The sequence below is a fragment of the Carassius gibelio genome, chromosome B16, assembly GCF_023724105.1.
Source record: "Carassius gibelio isolate Cgi1373 ecotype wild population from Czech Republic chromosome B16, carGib1.2-hapl.c, whole genome shotgun sequence".
NCBI classification, from domain to species: domain Eukaryota; kingdom Metazoa; phylum Chordata; class Actinopteri; order Cypriniformes; family Cyprinidae; genus Carassius; species Carassius gibelio.
The window spans coordinates 30,035,498-30,058,110 of NC_068411.1; the positions used below are offsets into that span (position 1 = coordinate 30,035,498).

At 33.0% G+C, this 22,613-nt stretch overlaps 1 protein-coding gene across 4 annotated transcripts in view; it reads left to right on the plus strand.

Annotated features, from left to right (window-relative positions):
• The first annotated feature begins 13,032 nt into the window (after positions 1 to 13,032).
• Positions 13,033 to 22,613, plus strand: part of LOC127974998 (sodium/hydrogen exchanger 1) — a 41,438-nt gene continuing 31,857 nt past the window's right edge. For 3 of the 4 annotated variants that reach the window (XM_052578682.1, XM_052578685.1, XM_052578684.1), the window contains exon 1: positions 13,062 to 13,979. In XM_052578682.1, the coding sequence (XP_052434642.1) occupies positions 13,739 to 13,979 (241 nt within the window). In that variant the 5' untranslated portion in view covers positions 13,062 to 13,738. Of the gene's footprint in view, positions 13,980 to 22,613 lie in introns of all 4 variants that reach the window. The other variant, XM_052578683.1, reaches the window with a different exon arrangement.

The following is a 22,613-nucleotide window of genomic DNA, read 5'->3' on the forward strand; positions in this document are numbered from 1 at the left end:
TCTATATTTATTATGCATATATAAAAACACAAAGATATGTTGTTTATATATTAAATATATATAATATAAATTATACGAATATAAATATATACATGTAAATATTTTCTAAATATATACTGTGTGTGTGTGCATTTATATATACATAATAAATAGGTCTATACACAGAATAAACAGATATATTATGTAAAAAAAAATTAATCACGGTTTATTGTTTGACAGCAGTAATTAATACACATTAGATTAATGAGTTCATCTAAATTTCAGAAAAAGCTTATAAGACAAGTCTGTTTTTGTCTCTCTTCTGAGAAAGATTCATTCTCTGGTTTGACAATGAACCCACACAGAGACACTTTGGTCAGAATATTTTCCATATCCATCAGATCTCATTCTGTAAGTGACTTCTCTTTCTGTTTTAAAGGTGTTTTCTTTGGATTGTTTGACTCCTCGAAAGACGATGTAGGAAAATATAAGACATACATTTCACATGCATGAACAAAAAGCATCATTTCATTGGAGATGCATCTGAAATCACAATGGAGAAACAATTGAGATGCTAAAGAATCACTGTGAGGTTTTGTAGCTGAAGTTAATGAACTGTTCAGACGCGTCACTCCTCCAGCGCTCTGTAAATATAGTGCTCTCGTGGAAATGTGACCTAGAAAAGGAATCCTTCAATAAATAATTTTGGGAAGTATTTTTATCCCAGCAGTGACGACCCATGAACATACTCTGCATGCGTCTCTTTAAAAAGTGGTTTGGGCTAATTAATGTTGCAGTGGCCATTGGTTGATGAATGCACACTAACGAGGTGCTGACTCAATCAACATCAGCCTGTGAACGGCACATAATAATAATAATAATAATAATAATAATAATAATAATAATAATAATAATAATAATAAACTGTCACAATTATTTAATATTATTATTTATTGACTTTGGAAAGATCATGCATTTATTAAAAAAAAATTATATGTTTTTTTTTTTTTTTTTACGGTGGATTTCCTTGAACTTTAAATGAAATATGTAAATTAATGAATGAAAAATATCCTAAAATAAATCTGTCATTATAATACTTTATATATTTAACCATTAATTTTAACTGAAAAAAAAATAAAGAAAATAAAACATAATAAAATAAATGTACAAAAAAAATAATTAAAAATAAAATATCAAAATGCTAAATATTTTTAATTAAAAAAAAGTATATATATATTAGTTCTTATAGATTAGACATTATAAAATAGTTATATTAAAAAGATAAAACTTTTTAAAGATGGATTTGTTTCTAACAAACACTCACTGGACTGGATTACTTGTGGATTATTGTGATGTTTTTTTTTTTTTTTTATCAGCTCTCATTCTGACGGCACCCATTCACTGCAGAGCATTCATTGATGAGACACTGATGCAATGCTACATTTCTCCAAACCTAATGAAGAAACAAGTGATTAAAGTTGAAACAATTTTTAACTTTTAGATGAATTATTCCTAAAGCTATAAACAGGTTAAGCTTGTCTTCAGTCTGTTTCTTTAAATGCTTAAGATGTGACCTCAGCTGAACTGTGATTGCACAAGTACTGGTCTGTCCTTGTCTTCCAGCACACAAACACAGACACAAACAAACACGATGACAAAAGCCTCAGTCTCCCACTCTTCAGGAGCTGACGTCAGCTCACAACTCTTCACATTTTCCTACAATAAACACTACAGATCTGTTTTATCTCCGCACAAAAGTGCACGGAGGCCGGTTGTACTCGTCTGCGCTCGTGTGTCTCAGGTGGTGGGGAACGCCTGTGCTTTAATCTTCTTCGAGGTCTCGTCTGGAACAATGCCTTCATTATGTTTTAACGAATATGATGTTTTGGGCTGGGATCTGAACTGAGGGGGAGATTTGAGGTCGATTGTGAAGACAGACACACAGCTGATCTCAGGACAGTGGTTTTTACTCATAGTGTCCTCTGTGATGTGTCTCATTTCTGCCACTTTCATTTCCACAAACTCCAGCCATCGCTCTTGTTTTCTCACTCATCATGTCATCATTGGTCATCACTTCCCTTCAGTTTAATGCCATACAGGCTTCAGTCCATTAAGAGCCTGTCATCCTGGATTAGTGGAAATAATTCACATTTTTACAAGCGTATATATGTAATAACAATTATTTCTAGCACACTAAAAAACAAATAAAACACTTGGAAAAATGTTACATTTATTAAAATATTAATATATATAGGCAATGCAAGGTAAGTTTATTTATATAGCACATTTCGTACACAAAGTGCTTTACATAAAAAGAAAGTAAAATAATAACAAAAATAAAACAAGCCATTTTAAAACTTTTAAAATTATTAAATATAGTGCAATCATTTCGGACATTGCACAGTGCTCATTCAATAAATATAAACTAAATAATATAATATTATTTATAGATTTATACTTATTGCATATAGCATAAATATTAATTTATTTCACATGCAATTTTTACAACACAATACACTTGTAACGTCTCTAAAAATAAATATAATAATATATATAAAACTGCAAAGATAAAGAGAGACATTGTTATTTTTATTTTAAATAATTATTTTCAAAGTTAAATATAAATTAAATGTTTGTCATGTTGCACTTCTCAGGTCTTAGAAAAATACTTTCTTATACTATTTATTCATTTTTATATTTATTTTTAGAGACGTTACAAGTGTATTGTGTGTGGTAAAAATAACATATGAAATAAATTAATATTTATGCTATATATAATAAGTATAAATAATATTATATTTAGTTTATCATATTTATATAATTGATGTATAATATTATAATATTAATTTTTTATTATAAAATATTTATTTTTATTTTATATTTGTTTTTAGATAACAAGTTTTTATAGTTTGAAGGTATAATAAATACTAGAAATAAAATTCTTGTTTAGGGATGTAATAAATTTAAGGGCCAATCCAATCTAATTCATACTGGATGTTTCACAGTGTTGTAGTGTGTTGTTATTGTAACGCTGGAGGCCGTCAGGAATCACATATAATAAGTGCATTCAGAAGCATATTTCATGCATCAGAGGAATAATAAATGCAGTGAGGCAGCTGCACTGATTTGGTCACGAGGGCTTCTCATGCAGTATTTATATCTGTCATGTTTGTCTGCCGCAGTGTTGCTGTTCCCTGCAAGCCATGTCTTCTCTCGCATCCGTTCGTTCGGATGCACGTGCCACATACACTCCCTCACCGATGTGCAGCGCTGCACACTGGATTTCAGTAAATAGAAATGTCTAAATGTTCTCAATCTGGCCATTTCTGACATATTCAGCACTATGAAATGAGTTCTGGGACCCTGTTTGAAAACCATGATGATGTTACTGGTGCATAAATGACACACTTCACCTTCTAAATATAGTCCAAAATATAGCTGTTAAAATAAATAAATGTAATAAAATATTTGTTAGACTTTTTATGAAATAAATTGAAAATTAAATAGTTAATATAAATATTTAATTTATCATATATATATATATATATATATATATATATATATATATATATATATATATATATATATATAAATATGTGTGTAGTATGTATTTATAGATAGATATACACGTATGGAAATATAATATAATATAATAATCAAAAATATTTTTTTTTCTAATTAGATTTATATATTTTATTAATCGTATATTAATTATCTAATTTTTTATTTCTGTTTGTACAATTTAATGATATTTAAACAATTAATGAAATAATTTATAATAATTAAAACTTTTAAAAATATATATTTTAAATTTTTTTATAAATAAATGAATTTAAATATTTTAAAATAATTTTTATTAAATAAATGAAACCTTAAATATATATAATTGTATACATAATTTTAAATAAATAGACATAATAATTGAATAAATTTTTTTAAATAATTTAAACAATTAAGAAATGCTGCATGTTTTAATTAAATATTTTTTATTTTGTAAATGTAATATTTATATTACAATATGTAATCACAGTTATATTGAAATCTGCCTAATAAGTGTAAAAGGATGATTTGAAGAATAAATAAATAATAGCATTTACATGCACATTCACCTGATTTTCCCACATACACACAGGTTTAATGAATACAGTTCCTCGGTTCATGTTAACCTTTAGTCTCTGTTCCCTTCAGACTGTCAGGCTCTTGGTCTGTTTGAGAGTGTAAAACACAGAGACAAGCCTTTACTGTGTTTCATTAGTATTTGGGTTACCTATAAACCATTCGCTCCACTTGTACTCTGTGAGAAGCGCTCTCATAAACAGCTGGCAGGGATCCCGTCGTCCGTGTTCAACTTTATAAAACTCGTCTCTAAATACCAGCTTCACCCTTCAGCACACGACCTCCACAAACAGAAACCTGCCTTTCAATGTTTAGAGGATGCCTGCGTTTAGATTGCGGTCGCACTGTTTATATCTGTGGCCCGAGAGCGTCTTGTGATGTCAGGCTAGTGAGCTGCCTACATAGGCAACACTTGAAGGCATTGTATATGGCTGTCCAAATCTTAACAATGCTGTATTTCTGTTTACAGTATTTTCCGGACTATAAGTCGCATTTTTTTTCATAGTTTGGCTGGTCCTGTGACTTATAGTCAGGTGCGACTTATTTATCAAAATTAATTTGACATGAACCAAGAGTTCACATTACCGTCTCCAGCCGCCAGAGGGCGCTTTATACTGCTCAGTTCTCCTGTAGTCTACACTGAACACATAGAGCGCCCTCTGGCGGCTGGAGACGGTAATGTGAACTCTTGGTTCTTGATAATAAATAAATGCAGCTTATAATCCAGTGCGATTTATAAATGTTTTTTCCTCATCATGACGTATTTTTGGACTGATGCGACTTATACCTGAAATCTGTGGCCTGCTGCATGTACAGTATCCTTTCATAAAGAGGTCAATCCCGTTAAAAAGAAAATGTTGATTATAAATACACTTCTTAGGTTAATTGTTATCATTGTTCAGGACAATGAAAGAGCATGTTGATCCCAGATACCTTCTGTTTTACATGCTGTCCTCGCTTCTGCTCTAAATGAGAGGTTATTTCATTTAATAATACATGGACGAGCGGCTTTTCCACGTGTGAATTATATATGTGCATCTGAGCAGTGACTCAGCGTGTTTAAAGCGGTTCAGACATGTAGGAAACCTGCACACGTTACTGTCCTGTGTTCAGTGTGCTGGTATAAACAGATATAACACATGCATGATGGAATATAGTGCATGATGAACTCATATTGACTGCTTTTATTATATGTGCATGCTGTCTTTGTCAATAAGACCAAAATGAAAGATTTTCAAACATTTCTCCTATAGCATATGAATTTGGAATGACATTATGGTTATTAAATAAAATATTAATTTCTTTAACATTCACCCAAAGCTGATTTCAAGGATCATCTGCAGACTTAAAAAAAGGAAGGTCCCTCTAGTGGACATCTTCAAAAATGCAAACAGATATTTATTTTTATTTTTTAAACTGTTTGTGATTAGTTAGTTTTTCAGCATTATGAAACAGAGCTGTTGTAAAATTCTTATAAACACACACTTATAATTTGACTATATGTTCTATATTTATATATTATGTCAAGCAGATAACTCTTTTATTAAGCGAGGATGCATTTAATAGACCAAAAGTGACTGGAAATAGATTTGTAATGATACAAAAGATTTATATTCCCAATACAAGTTGTTCTTTTGACTCCCTTTAAAAACTAATTTATATCACAAAAATACTGTTTTCAGATAGTTATAATGAGAAATGTTTTCTTGAGCAGCAGATCAGCATATTAGAAAGATTTCTGATAACATTTCACAGTTTTTCAGTTTGTGCTGCTTCTTTTATAAAGCGATAAGCTCCTGTAGATCTTTTCTGGTGTTTTTACACAAGCCTGAATATCTCTGAACAGTAGCGACACAGAGGATCAGAGCAGCTTTCTCCCTTCTTCAGCAGGTTTTCCAGACTTCAAAGGATTTCCCCGCCCCTTTCCTGAAGAACCAGATGTGTTTCAGGCATCTGTCATCATTACAAGGTGAGTATTACAGGTCACCCTGGAGGTCCGACTGCTGGAACAAAGCAACACTTTCTGCTAACTGTTACTAAACACTACAGTGAAGCATTACAGTCATTAAGTAGTCAGTAACAGGAGTATACACGCTGATTTGGAGCACGTGATCGTAGAAAGCCAAGTGATTTTGTTTGGCTGATTTGACTAGAATCATTTATTCAGCGGCCAAAGGTCAACAGCGCCATCTGCTGGACAAACACACACATCACATTTCAGTTCATATCCATCCATCCATCCATCCATCCATCCATCCATCCATCCATCCATCCATCCATCCATCCATCCATCTATCTATCTATCTATCTATCTATCTATCTATCTATCTATCTATCTATCTATCTATCTATCTATCTATCTATCTATCTGACTGATAGTACACATATACACGTATACATTATAATATAAAAATAATATAATAACATCTATATATCTCTCTGTCTGACTATTTTTTTTACAGAATTTACTTTTTAGTTATATGTTATAAATATGATTGCATAATATTATATTTTTTTCCATTAAGTTTTTTAATATAAAAATGTGTATTATATGTTTCAATTTGTATTAATTTATCTTTATTATGTAATGTAAAAAATTGCTCATACACTTAAATACTCACATTTATTTTAAATATAAATATTTTCTAACAATATACACTACTAGTCAAAAGTTTGGGGTCAGTAAAATCTTTAACCTTTTTTTTTCTTAAAAAAATAAATTAATTAAAACGTATATTCAGCAAGGACGTGTTGAATTGTTAAGTATAATAAATAAAACATATATTTTTAGAAAAGATTTATATTTTAAATAAATGCTGTTCTTTTGAACATTTTGTTCATCAAAAAAAATAAAAAATGTTGAAAAAAATATTGCAGTCCCCCCCCCCCAAAAAAACATTTAGCATTGTCAACAAGGTTTAATGATAAACATTAGCATATTAGAATGATTTCCTAAGGATCATGTGACACTTTATACGGGAGTAATGATGATGGAAATTCAGCTTTACATCACAGAAATAAATAATATTTTAAATTACATAAAAATAGAAACCATTGTTTTGTATAGCAATAACATTTTGCAAGATTACAGTTTTTTTTCTGTATTTTTTTATCAAATAAATGCAGCCTTGATGATCATAAGATCTCCTTTTTTTTTTTTGACTCGGCTGGTATTTTGATGATTTATATGGTTGACATATCACACAATAAACCACAGATGCAGTTCATCACATTATTGATGAACATGTGTCACTATTACACAAAAATTCACACTGTACTTTTTATGGGGCAGTGAAGATCCAGAACCAAATCTCTGCTAAAAAGGAAAGTGGAGGACAATAAATCCTGAATTCACTTGAAGCTACCTGAGGTTGATGAGTGTAAGATAATACATCACAATTCACACACACACACACACCCACAAACACACAAACACACACAGCATGCCTGGATCAATGAGTGTTATGCAATTATTTTCATTAGCGTAAATTGATTGGGCTCTGTAAATTACATTTTGGTAATTTTGCTTCTAATATATTTGTAAAAGTTTGGCACAGTTCTTTTTATTTTGTATAATTTTTTTTTTTTTTTTTTTTTCAGCGCTTTTTTCGGCTTTGAAATATCACGCTACCACACTATACTTGTTATACACTGTGCACAATATGTGAAGTCACAGTTTATGCATGCATATGAACCTAAAACATATAACAGTGCTGATACACACTGCATGTAACACTGTATCCCACAATGCAATGCACTTAATGCATCCTTCTATTTCCATTGTGATAAACAAACTTGGTAAACACGCAAGTTTGTAGATCATACTTTTAAAAGATTTGGAAAATGCAAAATATGTTTAGAAATCAGGCTTTACTCTCTGAATTAAACATGCTGCATGATGTGGTCATGTGACAATATTTGAAACATTTATCAATGCATTCAGCGTACTGTTTCTGCAAACTTTCAAAACTTATTAGTAAAAACATTCAGGTCTGGTTGAGAAAAAGTTTGTTTCTGAAGAAGATTTAAATGTTATTAACTATTACATCAATGCATATATGCTGTTATGTTTGTCCAGACGTTACACCATGAATATAATCATGTTGTTTGTTAATGACGGAGACATTTATTTAAAGTGACATTTGTCATAATTGCTCATGGTGTCATCAAAACACTTCTCTTTGATCCAGGATGAAATAGTAACTATTTTAGGAGCCTAATATAATAATAACTATGTTTGTGCTGGATATTATGATCTGATGCCTTTTATTTCTGCATGTTTGACGCCGTCTTCTTCTGTGGTTTTGTTTCTGCAGTGGTGGAGAAAGTCAAACCATTCAGTGTTTACTGCAAGAATACTGCGGTGAAAAACAGTGACTTCAAAACAACCATTTGACCTCAATATGGGTCACGAGGAAAAGGTCTGTCATGGTTTACAGCTCTTACGTCAGTGTTTTAGCTTGAATCAAAGCTTGTTTGCTTTTTCACAATCTACAGTAAATTCTATTTGCAAGTGAGTCACGATATTTGTTCTTAGTGAGAAAAAAAGATTTAACCACACTTTCAAACCACGAGTGCTTAAAAGATCAAAAACAAAGATATATATGAGTGTTTTGATATGATAGACATGTGAGCTGATATTAGTACGCAAGACAAAACATCCACAAATCTCACACTGTAACAGTCCTCAGAAGTTCCTCAGAAAAAAAGGTACAAAAGCTGTCACTGGGGCGGTACCATTTCGAAAGGTACACCTTTTAGGTACGAATATGTACACTTTAGGTACTGATATGTTCTCTTTAGGTACTGATATGTTCACTACTAATATGTATCTTTAAGGTACCAGTATGGACTCTTTACAAAGGTATGACTTTTGAAAAGGTACCGCCCCAGTGACATCTTTTGTACCTTTTTTTCTAAAAGTGTATCTAATGTCACATGGATGTTTGTTCTCTCCCAAGGATCTCCATTCAATCCTCCATGATTCTGGAAATAGAAGACTTTTTTGTCTTTTTTTTTTTTTTTGAGTATTACAAAAATGCATCTCGAGGACTTGGTGCTCAACTTTTTTTTTATTATATTCACAAAACTGTGCAGTTTACATTTTCAACTTTTTCTCTCACCATTGACAATACAAAATATATAAACATTTTTTCTATCCAATGTCTCTCTAAAAAAATTTTTAACTTAATAATAATAACAATTAAAATATAGCAATATATTAACTACAGGTCTCTGGATGGAGTGAATGTTGCTTGTTTATTTATTTGCATGTTTGTTTTTAAAATATTGTTATTTCTCTTCTCCACCAACCTAAAATTTTACTTATTTCAGATATGCTATGATATATATTTTTTATATTTTTACATTTTTTACAAGTTTTCTGTTCTCTGTTTTTGTCATTTTGATTAGTTTTTATTAGATTAAGTTTAAAAACAAAAATGTTTATATAGTTTTCATTTTTAGTTATTTAATACTCTAACTTTAAACGATAATAAGAAAAGTATTTTTTATATTTTAATTTCATATTTTACTATATTATTTCTATTTTTTTATCTTCTAAGTTTTTTTATTTTATCATATTTTGTATTAACTGTTTCATTTAATATTTTATTTTTAATATTTCAGTTAATATATTTTTTTTTACCTTTCAAGTAATGACATTTTTAAGATTTTACTTTTAAAAGTAAATTTAGTATTTAATATTATATAATTAAATGTTTGATTTGATGAGATCTTGTTTTAATATTTCAGTAAATATTTATTCTATTTGATCTTATTTTTATAATTTTATTTTTAAAACATAATGAAAAGGTTTTAGTTTTAGTTAACGGTTAAAAACCTTGTTAACTATGTTCCAGTTTTTCCTGTAATGTAAGGTTAGGATTGTTTTGCCATTCCTTTGACATTCTGGGTCACAATGTAAGACCTCTTAGACTTTGAATTCAATATAATAATCAAGTCGCAAGAATAAACCCAGCATGCATTTAAGACTCAATAAAACCTGCATGTTTTTTCTCTGACCAGCTCGTGTCTATTTATGTCCTGTGTTTGATGCAGCTTGGCATCGCGGGGAAAGTATTTCAGCTCATGAAAAGCTCAAGCAGCCACAACAGAAAACAGACGATTGCAGGATGCAGAGAAAACTCTTAAATGTTCAGGTCAAGAGGTCTACTGTTTGTAGACTGAATACAAGCTCAGTTATATTTTTGCACGGTGCACAAGATCAAATTATAAAGTATGCAAGTATGATTCAAAATGAATGTTTTTAAAATTATAAAGCGCTGTTACGGTGTATTATACAAGGTAATTTCATTCCACACACACACACACACACACACACACACACACACACACACACACACACACACACATATATATATATATATATACATATATATATATATATATATATACAGTACAGACCAAAAGTTTGGAAACATTACTATTTTTAATGTTTTTGAAAGAAGTTTCTTCTGCTCATCAAGCCTGCATTTATTTGATCAAAAATACAGAAAAAACAGTAATATTGTGATATATTATTACAATTTAAAATAACTGTTTTTAAATTTATTATACTTTAAATTATCATTTATTTCTGTGATGCGAAGCTGAATTTTTAGGATCATTATCACATGATCCTTTAGAAATCATTTTAATATGATGATTCATTATCAAAGATGGAAACAGTTCTGCTGCTTAATATTTTTTCAGAACATGTGATACTTTTTTAGGATACTTTGATGAATAATAAAAAAAAGAAGCTATGTTTTAAAAATATAAATATTTTGTAATAACAATATACACTACTGGTCAGCAATGTGGGGTCAGTAATTTTTTTTTTAAATAAAATCAATACATTTATTCAGTAAGGATGTGTTAAATTGATAAAAAGTGATAGTAAAGAAAATATATTATTATAATATATATTATAATTTTTTTTTTTTTATAAATGCAGTTTGATCCTTTTATTGATCAAATATATTAGACAGCAGAACTGTTTCCAACACTCATAATAAATCAGAATATTAGAATGATTTCTAAATGATCATGTGATCGACTGATGTTACATGTGACACTGAAGACTAGAGGAATGATGCTGAAAATTCAGCTTTCATCACAGGAATACATTTTTTTTTTTTTAAGTATATTCAAATAGAAAACTATCATTTTAAGTTGTAATAATATTTCACAATATTAATGTTTTTTCTGTATTTTTGATCAAATAAATGCAGGCTTGATGAGCAGAAGAAACTTCTTTCAAAAACATAAAAAAATAGTAATTTTTATATATATTACTATTACTATTTTTAATGTTTTTGAACTGAAAAAAAAAATGCATATATATATATATATATATATATATATATATATATATATATATATATATATATATATATATATGCATTTTACATCTAACAATGATGTCCTGTTTAGCTTACATTAAAACAGAACATGTTTTATTTTTACAAAGATATAGGCTATGTATAAGAGACAGTCAGTTCATTATTCAATCTGTGTGAATAGGTTACATGTGTGGCCAAAATAAATTGTGTCTAATGATGCCAAATAAAAACAATGCCTGTAAATGCATGATACAGTAGATCTTTTGTACCCCAGCGAGTCATTTTAACTTCTTTTTCCTCATGATTATGGTTATCTGTGTTGTTTACTTGGTTCCAGTCAGGTCAGCATCAGCAAGGAGATGGAGAAACTACTAGTTGGTCGCACATGGCTATTTTGGTGCACGTTAGTTCACTTGGTTTCATTTAAAAACACTTTGTCATATGACTTAGATCCAATAACAGTAATTAGGCGCAAAATGCACATTCCTGGCTGTGTGCCGAGCTGCATTGCAGTTTTCTGGATCTGTTGAGTCCCCTTCAGTCGAGACTGAAGGACAGTCGGCTCTAAGCAGTGAAACTGTGATGGACAAACAGGATCGAGGGAGGGAACCTCACCGGTTCTTGGAAAGCAGCACAGCTAGTGTATGACTAACAATGGATTAGGAGGGAACAATAAACCAGAGTTTGTTGAATTGACTGAATCATCCTGTCACGACAAGAGGGGTTGCCAGATCTGCTTGAAGTATTCAAACCGATACCAAAAACTCAACACAAACCTCCCAGAAATCAAAGACAGTGATTTCAGATTAAACATATTTATTTATTTATTTATTATTATTATTTAGCATTTATTGATATATATATATATATATATAAGAAAGAAAAAATTTAAGATTTAACCTGATCAACATTGTTGCCAGGTGCAGCCTAAATGCTATACATTTCAACTGTGGCAGGACATGTGGGTTTCTCGAATAATATATATTAACGTACTTGGCAATAAAGCTCTTTCTAACTTTTGACTGATTTCTGATTTCTGGGCACTCTTTGCCATATAATGGAACTCAATGGGGACTAAAGCTTTCAAGCTCAAAATGTCAAAAAGGGCTCCTTAAAATAGCATAAAAGTACCTATCTGAAAGCTTTTTTGTGATTAGCAAAATCTTTTTTTTTTTCTGAAAAACCATTCAAATAATAGACATGAAACATTTTTCACAATTATCTAAAACTATCTAGCGTGTGTGTGTGCGCGCGATTGTGTGTGTGTGTGTGTGTGTGTGTGTGTGTGTGTGTATATATATATATATATATATATATATATATATATATATATATATATATATATATATATATATATATATATATATATATATATATATATACACTGTGGTTTTTTTGACAATTTTTCAGTGTGTTCCATCGAAGAAAGAAATTCATATGATTCAGATTTATTTAAATTATTTATTATTAATTATGATTTTTTAAAATTCAAATCCAGCGGGAAAATACGTGATCTGGCAACCCCAACGGTCAAAACCCCGCGACCCTCCTCCTCTCCGCTGGATGCCGCTGCTGTCCGATAAAGAGACCCCTCCCATAGAATTGCAAAAACCTGCCCAAAGGGTGTGTTTTAAGAGCGCTACGTATATTTGCTCTGCATCACGCACTGCAGACATGGAAAAAGCAGCCGGTGTGTGTGAAACATTTAGTGTTCGCGCTAAATGACATCGTATAAGTTCTTTAAGGAGCACTGAGGAGCTCGCGTGACGCTGCCGCGAATTCAGCAAAGTCATCCGTAGTTCAAGCGACTTTTCCTCGTCGTCTGGATCGGGACAGCATTGCAGGTTCCGATGTTACCAGAAGATAAAAACGACCAATATGAGGAAAACATGATTTGAGGACTGACTGTTATCGATTAGGAGTGTCTTGAGGTTGTCATTGAGTGTCCTTTTATCACGCGGTTTCTGAGGTGATGATGATGATGGACCTTACAGTGTTATGAACGCCTTCAGCGAATCTCCTCAGAGTTAAGCGTGGATACCCGCTTAAATTTCCGGCTTTATATGCAGGTATATACACATTTATTTGTCTATATATCCTGGTTTGCAGTGTCTTCACCTGGAGAGTGCTTTACTCAAGCCAGGAACCCAAAAGCCTTTCAGAATTCAGAGGTCAGAAAATGATCCAGGGGTTAACGTTACCCAGTAGATTAAAACCCGAGCTAGTTAAAAAACTGACAGACTTGTTCAGATAATATCGTGTATCTGGAGAGACTTGCTTGCTCTTGATCTTCTATCATGGAGCTGAAGATGTTCATCCTGGTCTTGGGGCTCCTGGTGGGCTCCGGCTCTCCAGACATTGGCCCCAATCAGGGGAAGTGCTCCGACAGTCTGGACCCCGGGCCCCAGGATCAAGGGAACCACACTCTCACTCCTCAGTCCAAGAAGAACTTCCCGGTTCTGTCTTTTGGTTATGATCATGTAAGGCTCCCCTTTGAGATCTCTTTATGGGTTCTGCTGGCTTCACTCATGAAACTGGGTGAGTATGTTTATATTATGCATGTATGCTATTCAGTGACAGTTATCTATTTATCTAACACACATTTAGTCTACACCTCAAATTTGTACATAATGCACATAAGTTGTACATACAAAACTGTCTATTGTAGTATAACTGCACATATAATTGTCAATTCATATGTTGTTATTCCTTGCTTGTTTGTATTTTTTATTCTTTTATTATGTGTTTTTGTTCTGTCGCTGTCATTCTGTTGCACTGTGGAGCTTCTTTCACGAAAACAAAAAATATCTATCTATCTATCTATCTGACTGATAGTACACATACATTATAATATAAAAATAATATGGTATAATAGCGTTTATTTCCATCTTCAGTGGCTTTTTCATATTTTGTGTGATCAACTATGCGATGGTATATAAAACCTAAATCGATAAAATATTTTTGACGTGTAATATACTGTATTAAAATATAATGTTATGTATTATTTGGTGTACGTTATCTTATGTGTGAGTTATATCACTAAATGCATTTAATGTGATTAAATCTTTGACCCAGAGAGAGACCTTTAAATTAAGCTCTTCCCAAAATATTCAGTTTCACGCGGTGATGAAGTTGCACAGTCATCAGAACAGTTTTTGGTGTTGATGTCAGCATAAAGTCTGGTCCAGTTTGCAGTTTATCTGGACAAGAACTGTCTGTTTATTCCAGAAGACTGACATGTAAAGTGACCAATGGAATGCCTGGCAGCTGTGCAGCGTCAGCCAATCAGCTCTTGTATTTTAGGTGTGCATCATGGCATTGAGAATAGAACAGTGGTAACCTGAGAATCCTCCATGCTTGCTGTTGATGATACCCAACAGTGTCAATTAGACGCCTGACGTACTTGCTAATTACAGTACATACTGACCCGAAGAGTACTGACTGCACCGGGCCGGTGTAATTAAACGCTTAGTGGGACAATGAAGCATTGTTTTGATAAGATGTGGGTGTTATATGGTGTATTAAATCATGTTATACATATTGAGTGGGTTATGAGGCGGATAGTGCATAATGTGACGATTGTTGTCAGTGGAAACAGAGAATGGTGAAGTTTTGGGGAAATACAGCAGACGTGTGATGCAAAAAGAGAGGAGGATGTTGGAGACGAGGGTAGATGAGTTGCACACTTTCTTCTCATTTCAGTTTATTAGCTGTGACTGTTCTAGTTTTCTGACTGCTGGAGTCTGAAACCGTCTGCTTGTTGTTTTGTTGACAGCTCAATTCTCATTCCCAGCAGGAGTGTAAATTCATTGTCAATTCAAAATTGTTCGATTTTCTTTCTGCTCAATGTTAAAATGATGTTTCTTTTCTGTCATTTACTTCCCTCTTGTGTTGTACTCTGGGATTTATTTATTAATTCTGAAAAATCTTCACCCGGATCTTTTCTGTGCGACAGTTAGCTCATCTGTCATTCATAAATTAGTCCAGAAGACTTATGCACTATATAAATGTTCTGAAGTCAAATGTAAGTTATTATTTGCTAAGTTTTTTTACATGCCCTGGCAGCATTTTCAGTGGCTGTTAAAGCTAATATTTTTTATTTTAAAGCTTTAGTTCAGCCACAAATTCAGTTCATTTATTCGTCAGTTGTTATCCCAAACCTTTATGGTATTTATTTATGCATGTATGCAATGCATGGATTTTTTTGTTATAATCTTCATCCAGATTTTTTCTGGACTGTTCATAGCATGTCAATCATAAATTAGTCCAGAAGTCTCATGAGCAAAGATATTACATATAATGAAATCTCTAAAGTCTTAGGTTTATGTGAGGGTGAGACACAAATGTAAGTAATTACTCACTGGCAAGATTTTTACCTAGCAGCATTAAACTAGCAAATGTGACTATTTATGTTTAAAATACCCTCACAGATTTTTTTTCTGAGCAACGGTGCATAGCAAGCACAGCTGTCAAGAATAAATTAGTCCAGAAAACTCATGCACTACAATATTATAAACCTTATAAAGTCATACTTTATTTTATTTGAGGAAGATACATTTTTAGTTCTTATTCACTGTTGAGTTTTTGGCTTGTCCTTGTGATTATTCACTTGCTTTTAGAGCTTTTTTTATTTGACATTATTTATTTATTAATCAATACATCAGTCAGACTCTATTGTCCTAATCCCTTTTACTCTGCGACTGAATGATGTTTTTAGTTTGGCTTTGTCATATGGCTTTTATCAAATCCTCTGCATGTTTGTCTGGTCTCTCACGCTGTGTTCAGTCTGGCTTTTCTGCTGGTCGACAATATCATTGTCATTCACAGTGTTTACATCTCATCTGTCCAAATGAATTGGCACCTCTGCCAGGGTTAAGCATTAATGTTTCAGACTCTGTTCATTATTAATAAATGCTCATCATGGGGAATGAGTGCCAAGTCTCACAGCCCAAAGACAGCGAGAAGTATCTCATACAGTAGGGCTCATTTATAGCTAAGCAAACAGATACAGATACATGGAGTTAATCCAAATACATCAGAACAGTTTGAATGAAGTGTTGTCAGATGGGTTCAGATTTCATTAATTGCTCTGGTGATGTTTGTGGTGTTGTTTGGGAGAGCAGTAATTCAGGTTTCAGCTCCACAAGAGATCATGTGGAAATCTTCAACTTTAATAACTGGGAAAGCAGCCACTTATACCATTATGCTGAAAATGTGCCCGTAAAATGCATTAGTGGACCAAACACAATTTCTTTGATGAATGCATTTAGTGAAAGCTTCCAATGAATATATCTTTTATTTAAGCCAGGGTTTTCCAAACTAATGGATTTAGGGGGATAATGAGTTGATGAAAAGCTAATATTTCATTAAATCCTAAAAACAGAATACATATTTAATTAATTAATTGATAAATGAATAAAATCTAAATTTAACTCCAATAAAAATTGCATTTGTTTATCTGCATGTGACTATGTGAGATAATGGTGAACATGTGAATGTTATCTTAAAATATTTACTTGAAGTCCCCCTGAGATTTAATGTCAGAGGGGTTTGGCTAAATTAAATAAAATAATTAAATTAAATAATAAAAAAATCCCTGCCATATTTTAACATGAGACTGTTGTATCTAAAGTATTTGAATATAGTCTGGAAATATCAGATGAAAAAATAAATCAATATATTTACAAATAAACATCTCAGAATTCAGCTGTCACTTTGTTATCTGACTTATTTGTCCACTGTTTATTCTGTTGTCTCCTTTCATTGATTCGCTACATGCTACCTCTAAACTGTTCTGTGTGAACTAATCTCCCATGACCTCAGAGTGTGAAACTGGTTTAGGCTGTTGTGTAATGTCTGCTTGAATCAGTGTTTTGATCAGACCACTCGTTAGTTTGATTCGCTGATTAGCGCTCGGAGAGATTACAGCACAGCCGCTTCTCTTTCAGAGCAAACAGAGGGTGAAGAGGACAGCAAACATCCAAATCATCTGGTCTCTAAATGCTTTCATTATCCTTTTCAGATCTTTTAGATTCTGTTGGGCCAGTTGCACTTGTAGCTCATGCATATGCATGCAGAGGTGCTGAATTTTTATTATACAAATGTTAGCCATCTGTTGATGGGATGATCAGCTGATGTTGGTCAGGACTTTTGATTAGTATTTTGTGTTTAATCTTATCAGTATTAATGGAAACCAATTATTTGAACCTTGCTGGCAGACACTCAAGATTTGACCTTTGCCCTTCACGGTTTCCACATAATCAGAAATGTTTCTTGAGCAAGTTGAGCTGTAAATCATCATATTAGAATGATTTCTGAAATCATGTGACACTGAAGGCTGGAGGAATCATGTTGAAAATTCAGCGTTAATTCACAGGAATAAATTACATTTGACAGTATATTCAAATAGAAATCAGTTGTTTCAAATTTTAAAAATTTGTCACAATATGTAAGATTTTTACAGTTCTGTTTTTCGTTTTTTAATCAAATAAATACAGCCCTGGTGAGCATAAGTATGCATGTTTTCTTCTCTGCTAAGGCTGTGGAGTTAATCGAATGCAATTCTTCTGCGATTATGAACGTGATGTTGTGTAGCTTGTGAGCGGAGATCATGAGCACGTGATTGAGATTAGCACCTGCTTTACTGATGAGATGCACATGACAATCGCATGCATTTAATTGCACAGCCCTATGCTCTGCAAACCCACATTTTTCATTTTTATTTAGAAAATGATTACACATTTTTCTCTGCTAGTTTCTATCCTAGTAACAGTTGTTGTCAGTGATAAAAACATGCAGATTAGTCACCTGGCAGCCAGTCCCAGTCTCTCACTGAGATGATGCTGTTTTTTTTCCTCGACAGGCTGTTCACTTGTGGCCAGGATCAATGTGACTCATTGGCACAGCCGTTACAAACACCTTTAGTGACCCTGTAATCAGAGGAGCGTAGCATGTGAATGAGAGCTGACTGCTGCTGCTTCTCTTTTGCATTTCTTGCCTGTTTACCCCTCAGATTTACATGCCAGATGTTTGCCAAGCCAGAAATGTAACTCACTGATCCAACATCTATAGACTCAACTCAATGAAAAATAAAATAGAAATGCCTTATTGCTTTGAAGTTTTAAATGCAGATGCATGCAGCTCTAATATGAGAGTTAATGATAAAGCAAAATGGCATATTTCTACCCATGCACACTATATATCAACCCAGCCTTAGACCTTTAGAGGAGTCCTGGTGCAGACAGAGAGATCCGACATGCCCCCGAGCTCTCTGGAGGTTTCTCGTCCCTCGTCTCCTGCCAGGCTGCTCTCATTATCACACTCCCCACGGGCAGCCGTGTGTTTCACTGCAGCTGAATGCCTGGCGACAAGAACAGTCTGCAGATTTCACCGTGCCCTTGAGAGCGTTCTCCGTGAATCTCCAGCAGCGATACCCACTAACAAGGGTTTTCTGTCCGGAACGAAGAGGTCGGCTGAGGACGGCTGTATAGATAGATTCTGTTCAATTAGAAAAGTAATTGGAAATAGAGCTGAAACAACGAATCGATTTAATCGATTAAAATCGATTATTAAAATAGTTGTCAACTAATTTAGTAATCGATTCGTCGCTAAATAAATTTTATTTGCCATAAGCGGCTCATTTCGTGCATATTTCAAATCTGCAGTGACCAAAGTGTGGCAGTAATGAGCCACCGGAGGTTTTACTCAGCCAGTACAGCAGGTGAAGTAGCGAATAGCCAATAGCTGGCCTCGTTTTATGTCACGTGCTTCCCGAACAGCGTCTCTGCAGCATTCAGCGGGAAGTGGGAGTACTTTACTTTGAGCCTTCAAAAATGAAGAGTAACCTGTAAACTCTGCACTACTGAACTGTTTAAGGGGCCGTTCACATATGATGTCTTTTGCGTGCTCAAGTTCGTTATTTCATATGTAGGCGCGCAGTATGCATTCTCATAATGGAAGCGACGCGGTCGCGACACGCACGCGGTGCGATGCGCCCGTTTTTCCAGGCGCGTCCACACCGCATTCATTTATCCTTTGCTGAAATTTCCGGGTCTTCATGTAGAGGGCACGTCATGGAGAGAGCACGTCATGGTTGCTTAGCAAAGGCAGACGCCTCAGGGGCGCTTCTGCCCGAGCGCTTTGGAAAGAAGGAGAAAGCGGCGCGACTAGCGTTTTCCACGCGTTTTTAGGTGCGATATGTGAACGGCCCCTAAGAATTTTATTTGTGCAGATTCTCCAGTACAAGGTTGTTTGCAAATGTTTAGTCGTAAAAGCTGATAACATTGCCTTTTAACAGTTAACATTTAAAGCTTTACAAACATGTTCTGTGATCAGTTTGTCGTTTACCAGTTCATAATTCAGACTTGCAGCCTAATTATGACTGAATGAGAGAGGTAAATGTTTGAGTATATTTAAAATGCACTTCTTTTCTAAGTATTCACTGCTCTTTTTCACACAGCAGGTTTTTTGTGTGTGTCCCAATTTTTTTTTTTCTGGACAACCTTCTGATGGATTTTACTTTAAATTGTGAGTTCCATTCAGGTTTCATGCCATTGGCACTTTTTTTTCGAAGGATTGTTTACAATTTCACAGCATAAGCTATAAAGCTTTTTCCCAGTAAATAATAAAATACAATGCACTGCAATTTTATTCTGTTTTATCCTTATACTTTGTGAAAATATGTTCTCAAAGATTCCTTAAGCTTTGTTTGGGATGTTAAACTACTTTAGGAGCTCTAAGGACTGCCATGGTGAAAACAATATTTGAAATCTCCTTGTGAATTTTGCTAGAGTATGGGTCAGTGTTTTGATTGCAGAAGAGTTCGACAAAGGATTACTAACATAATAAAACAACTCCAGGTATATTTTAGATGAGGATATGACAATGCAAAATGGTTTAAATCTCTTAAAAATCTATGCTGAATGATAAAGACCCTTTATTAATAATTTCCTTGGGGGGAAAATGGAAAAAACTAAAATATAAGTACATAAACCGATTAATCGATTAATCGTAAAAATAATCGACAGATTAATCGATTATCAAAATAATCGTTAGTTGCAGCCCTAATTGGAAAGTCTTTGTAGGTGAAACTGGCACTGTAAAAGTTTCACTTGAATCAAGAAAATAAAAATAAAATGTATTTTTGATGTGCCACGTTAGAAGATAATGTTAATTTTAAATATTTAATTATATTATTTTATTTTATTTATTTAAATGTTTCAAATATGCATCATTATTCACTTTAATATTTTTGAATGTGGCATTCAACCACAAAAGTAATTATTAAAATAGCTGCTATTAACATTTCCACAGTTTAACTAACTTGAACTTCCCAGATTTTTAATTTGGTGAATGCATACTGTTTGAAAAATTAATATGATCACAATGTAAAAATATATTTTCACAGTTGCATGTAAAACAAAGATTATTAGAGTAGCACGTTCTACAAGAAATGTCTTTCGACTAGTACTACTATTATTATTATATTACTAGTCTCACAAAGCTGGTCAGAAACATGTCTAGGTCATACTTCATGCTACGGTCTACTTGCTTTAAAAACATAATGTTAGTTTTTATTAACATTAGGATTTTTTGAGCCCCCCCAATTCTCATTATTGTAATGCAATAAATCTCACAATTCCTCACTGTAATATAGAAAAAATGCATGTTTTTAATTTATGCATATTTAAATAAAAAATATGGACTTACAGTAAGAAGAATCACCATCATTAAGAATAATAGTAATCAGAGAAAATATAAAATAAAAAGTAAAAAATATTTGAAATTACAAAATCTATACAAAATGTAATGCATACTATATAAACAAACAAACTTTACTGAAGTAATACAGTAATGAAAATTTGCTTAGGAAATGTGTTTAATTCAATTTAATTATAAGGGGCTTGAAAATAAACTTTATACCTTCTCTATGTAGTTTTACTTTTGATTTTGAGGTTTGAGCATGTTTTCATGAGATTCACTCATTGACACACATTTATATATTGAGCACTCTTGTCTCTAAATGCTTTCATTATCCTTTTCAGATCTTTTAGATTCTGTTGGGCCAGTTGCACTTGTAGCTCATGCATATGCATGCAGAGGTGCTGAATTTTTATTATACAAATGTTAGCCATCTGTTGATGGGATGATCAGCTGATGTTGGTCAGGACTTGTTGATTAGTATTTTGTGTTTAATCTTATCAGTATTAATGGAAACCAATTATTTTCACAGTTGCATGTAAAACAAAGATTATTGGATTAGCACGTTCTACAAGAAATGTCTTTCGACTACTACTACTATTATTATTATATTACTAGTCTCACAAAGCTGGTCAGAAACATGTCTAGGTCATACTTCATGCTACGGTCTACTTGCTTTAAAAACATAACATAATGTTAGTTTTTATTAAACACATTTTAGGAAATGTGTTTAATTCAATTTAATTATAAGGGGCTTGAAAATAAACTTTATACCTTCTCTATGTAGTTTTACTTTTGATTTTGAGGTTGATTTTGAGGTTTGAGGTTTGAGCATGTTTTCGTGAGATTCACTCATTGACACACATTTATATATTGAGCACTCTTGTTTTAATTGCTGACACACACACAACCTCGAGTGTGCTTTTACCTTGGTTATGAGGTTTTGTGTCATGCAAATCATTAACCGAAGTAAGCAAATCTTTGGGATTTCAGCAGAAACCAAACACAGAAACCTTGAATGTTTTGCTGTCAGGCTAAAGTGACTGACCTGCCCATGCGACACACTTTAACAGCAGCTCTGCAGTGAAGAATAGCCTGTTGTACAAGCAAACACCCTTTAGATAGCATGCTTCTGAAAGCCTGTCTATAGAAACATCTGTTTCTTTATCACTCTTACAAGTTAAAATGTAAAGAAGTCCTGTCCGCTGATACTGCGGTCTATGTGTGCTACATGATACAGCAAAAATCTTCCCGCCACGAGCTGTATTTATCATTCTGTACGTGTCCATCGCTGCTGGTTTGCAGAGGCAGTCATGATGACTTTGCTGCTTGTAATTATGGGCTGTCAGGAGCGTTCGCTCTATCACTGGCAGGTTATTGCAGTCTAATGTTTCCTAAAGGGCGTTTGTAAGTGGCATGGAAATGCTTATGAAATCACACATTTAAATGCACAGCAACACTCTAGTGCTTAGT